This window comes from Nicotiana sylvestris, chromosome 6 (assembly GCF_000393655.2).
Source record: "Nicotiana sylvestris chromosome 6, ASM39365v2, whole genome shotgun sequence".
NCBI classification, from domain to species: Eukaryota; Viridiplantae; Streptophyta; class Magnoliopsida; order Solanales; family Solanaceae; genus Nicotiana; species Nicotiana sylvestris.
Window position 1 is genome coordinate 100,860,917 of NC_091062.1, and position 4,751 is coordinate 100,865,667.

The following is a 4,751-nucleotide window of genomic DNA, read 5'->3' on the forward strand; positions in this document are numbered from 1 at the left end:
GGATAACATGAAGAATTCTATTGCAGAATTTGTAGCCCAGTGTCCCAATTGTCAACAAGCAAAGATAGAACATCAGAAACCCGACTTCAGAATATAGAGATTCCGACCTGGAAATGGGAGGTGATTATATGGACTTCGTTATTGGATTACCTCGCTCTTATCATAAGTTTGACTCCATCTGGGTGATAGTTGATCGACTTGCAAAATGTGCCCATTTACTGTCAGTTAAGATAACTTACACGACTGAAGATTATACAAAGTTGTATATCAAGGAGATTGTTAGGCTTCATGGTGTGCCGGTATCTATTATATCAGACCGAAGAGCTCAATTTACGGATAACTTTTGGAGGTCTTTTCAGAAGGGTTTAGGCACACAAGTGAATCTCAGCACTGCATTTCATCCGCAGACTGACGGACAGGCTGAACGTACCATTCAAACACTGGAAGATATGCTACGAGCATGTGTTCTAGATTTTAAGGGGAATAGGGATGACCATCTTCCACTCATAGAATTCGCCTACAATAATAGCTACCATTCCAGTATTAAAATGGCCCCATACGAGGCACTATACGGGAGGAGATGTAGATCACCAGTTGGATGGTTCAAAGTCGGTGGAACAGAATTATATGGGACAGATTTGTTTCATCAAGCCATTGAGAAGGTGAAAGTGATACAGGAGCGATTGAGGATGGCACAAAGCAGGCAAAAGTCTTATTTTGATTTTCTTGAGGATCTCACCGATGAAGGGTGTTATGCATTTCGGGAAGAAAGGTAAGCTGAGTCCGCGGTATATCGGGCTGTATAAAATTCTTCAACGAATTGGACAGGTTGCTTATGAGTTAGAATTGCCATCCAAATTGGAATTTGTCCACCCGGTATTCCATATATCTATGTTGAGGAAATGTATTGGAGACCCTTCTCGGGTCGTACCTATCAAAGATGTACAAGTTATAGAGGATCTATCATATGAAAAAGTTCCAGTGGCAATATTAGATCAACAATTCTGCAAGCTGAGAACAAAAGATGTAGCTTCCATCAAAGTATTGTGGAGGAACAAGAATATGGAAGAAATGACATGGGAAGCAGAAGAGGAGATGAAGTCTAAATACCCTTACCTATTCCAAAATGAAGATAACAAGGATGATGGTGGAACGCAGGATATATTGGAAGGTGAAACGGCTCTATGAGGTAAGCAATAACTTGAGAATACTCTTCCTTAAAACAAAATGGTGATATGCAGATAATGTAAATATCCATAATGCTTTGTGTAGCCTTGTGTGGCCATATGTTGGGCTTAACTGCTTGCAAGTTTTTCTAGTGACCATTTTATAGGGGAAAATTGACCGGAAATTTCCATTGGAATCCACAATGATTTGGACTCCCCATAAACCCTTACATTTGAGGACGAATGTTCCTAAGAGGGAGAGGGTATTACAACACATATTCACGTATGTTAGCTCATGCCATAAGGTAGTCGACGTAAATACATGAAGAGATTATCTTTAAGATGATAAGAAGTTAATCTTATTGGTCTTAAATGATACAAAGGTGTATAAGGGTGGTTAACAAGTATTAGAAGTTAAACGAATCAAGAATGTTGTCAGCCGTATTTTCGGGTAAACCTAGAAGTGCTTAATACACTCAATAGGTAGTGTTTTAAGTTTGAACCATATAATATCCGTATCATAAGTCTTGAAGTCAAACGAGTTATGAGACAAAAGTCGACAAAAGTTGTCGCAACTTAGGTTCATAATCTTAATTAAACATGAGGTCAACTGTTACTAATCTTGTCTCCCAATTTACTTAGAATTATAGGGTGATATACCCACCAAATTGAAGATCTATCAGTCTAGTTTTCAAAGCATTAAATCGTTTGTCAATACGATCTCGGAGTAGAGAGATATTCACATTTTTGCGAGACTGCTCCAAGCACCTCTCTATGGGGCCCACTTAGGCGGTTTAAGACATTTGAATATATATATATATATATATGATGACTCCAACCCGTTTTAAGTAATTTTTTCAATAAATTCAGACCTTAGAACACTAGAAACACCATCTCAAGGTTCTCTCAAGATTCAAGACCCAAACAAAGGGCAAACAACACAAATCAAGTGTCGGGAATCCCGTGGCGCTAGTAAGTTTCTTATTATTCTTGTTGTTGCTCATTTTTATGTTGTTCCAGCTCATGTGGGAGGTTGGTTTAAGGGGTTTATGTTCTGTAAATACTCCCTCAAGTTCTTAATATCAACCCTAGGTGATTTTAAGCCTTCTAAAGTGATTCTAGAGCCGAAAAACGCTAATTGATTGCTAGTTTCGCTTCCTTGTTGTTGTGGCAGCATTGGAGGGATATTTCACGGACAAATAAGGTTAAATTGGAGTTTTTCTTTCTGTATAAAGGAAAGGAATCTCTTACTCTACATGTATTTAAGATTATCCAAGTTGTGGCAAAGTCATTGAAGCTAGAACTTATGAAATATATATCGAAAGGCTTGGTAGTAATGTTATCGGTTGGTAGACTGCTTTGGGAGGTTCAACATTGATGTTGTTTGGGTTGTTTGGTGATTGTTTTCACTTGTGGGATGTCATATAAATAGGGGAGGTGTTTTCCGTTTCATCGTAAAATAGGTTGTGGTCGGTACATAGTAGTTACGACGCTTAAACGTTAATGATAGTGTCATTTCTCCTATTGTAGACTAAGGAGTCGTGAAATTTGCATAGCTTGAGGATGGGCAGTATATACAAGGTATGCGAGGCTATCCCTTTCCTTCTTTTGCAGGACTCCGATTGTACATAATGTACTAAACGAGCTTCCAAAGATACTCTACTCTTAGACGCTAGCAGTTATATTGTTTCCCCTCTTATGGAACGATTAATGTTGATGTTGCTTCTCTTATTCTTATGTTATCAATGTTGTTGGTACTTCCTGATTCTTATAAGGTTCATAGTGAAGAGTTAGTCCTAATAATGTGTACAGAGGATACTGACCTTACGTCACTCCAAAAGGTTTAGAACATGATTCCATGAGTCGAGCATGCATTATATATATGTATCTATTTTACTCTACCGAGTCGCGCTATAGTTGGTCGGGTATGACACCTATTGTGCAACCACTGATAAGGTGGGTTTTATTGAGCTCCACGTGGCCGGATATGATTCTACCGAGCCTTATGATGGCCGGTTACATTTTTACTGTTCTTATTACGGCTGGGTACGATATGATGATGATGATGCCCATAGAGGCATATATTTTAAAAGTTTATATATATATATATATATATATATATATATATATATATATATATATATATATATATATATATATATAAATGTATCATGCATTTCATGTCATTATCCCTCAGAGGTACCTAGATATTACAGGTTGCATATTCTCTATCCCTGCTTACATTAATGTTCGTACTTATGGTTCCCTGCCTTACATACTCAGTACTTTATTCGTACTGACATCCTTTTATTTGTGGATGCTTCATGTCATGCTGCAAGTCCTGATAGACAGGCAGGCGCAGCTCCCCCACCACAGTAGGTTGTCCAGCTCAGCGGTGATTGGCGAGATCCCTTCTTCGGACTTGCCGTGGTCTTGGTATGCATTTTTGTTATAGACATTATGGGTATGTCGGGGCCCTATTCCAGCTATGTTGTAGCACTTATGTTCCTTTAGAGGCTCATAGACAGGTGTCGACTCATGTATAGTTTGGTATGCCTTGTCAGCTGAATTTTTGTTGTATAGTCTTTCATGACAGCATGGTAACTCGTACCTTATATATAGTTTCTTGATTGTCTTGTCATCCCATGTTATGTATGTTCATGCCATCATATTTTATTGTTGGTTGTCCATGATCCATGTCTACCATTTATATTGATCTCGTCAGCCCTAAAAGATAACAAAGAAGGTTAGAAAAAATGTACGTTGGTGCTCGGCAAGTATGGCTGGGTGCTAGTCATGGCCCTCCAGTTTGGGTCGTGACATGGGATCAACCGTGCCTAAGCTAAGGTACTGAACATGCTCAGGAACTATGCGAGGGTCTCCTAAAGTGCTGGGATGGCAATAGGCGCCTCGGTTGTCTATCCCCTGACTGGAGCTACTGGTGGCTCCTCTATCACAGCTCGAGCAGGTGCTCTGGCTGCATCACGTGCCCGTCCCCAGCCTCTGCCCCAACCTCGGCCGCTCGCGGCTCTAGCATAGGCGCGGGTGTCTGATTGTCAGATCTAGCAGTACGTGTCCTCCTCATCTGTGAGAGAATAGAAAGTAAAAAATTTAGTTTTCAAAATCAAAAATTCGCACGATAAGGAATCAAAGAAGTAAAATTTTCCTAACAGTTTCGTAGCCTCTCGAAGATAAGTACCGACGTCTCCGTACCGATCCACAAGATTTTACTAAAACTACTTATGACTCGTAACACCTATGAACCTAGAGCTCTGAAACCAATTTATCACGACCCCAATTCCCCTCCCTAGGATGTCGTGATGGAACCTAGTCTGTACGACAAGGTAAGCCTCACAATCAATATTAACTGAACAGATAGAATTAACAAGTTACTGGAAAAAAAACTAAATAAGTGATAAAAACCTTCCGAAGACAAAATCTCACAATACATACCACAAAATCGATGAAACTAAGTCATAAGTTCTATAGAGTATAACAAGAGTAACTACTACATCACTGTCCGAAAGTAAATACAATAGTAAATGAGGATAAAGGAAGGTAACTCTGAGGCCTGCGGACGCCGAG

At 39.4% G+C, this 4,751-nt stretch overlaps 1 protein-coding gene across 1 annotated transcript; it reads left to right on the forward strand.

Moving 5' to 3' along the window:
* The first annotated feature begins 548 nt into the window (after window positions 1-548).
* LOC138871026 (uncharacterized) lies at window positions 549-1,188 on the forward strand. The gene is made up of 2 exons (XM_070148875.1): window positions 549-772; window positions 900-1,188. Exons 1-2 carry the CDS (start codon window positions 549-551, stop codon window positions 1,186-1,188), a joined length of 513 nt encoding a protein of 170 aa, XP_070004976.1.
* Window positions 1,189-4,751: the final 3,563 nt, after the last annotated feature.

Excerpts from the sequence above, each read along its gene's own strand:
- LOC138871026 (XM_070148875.1), top strand. The coding sequence starts at position 549 with ATGGCCCCATACGAGGCACTATACGGGAGGAGATGTAGATCACCAGTT. Across the intron at positions 773-899 it reads TATGCATTTCGGGAAGAAAG|GAAATGTATTGGAGACCCTT; the intron begins GTAAGCTGAGTC and ends ATCTATGTTGAG.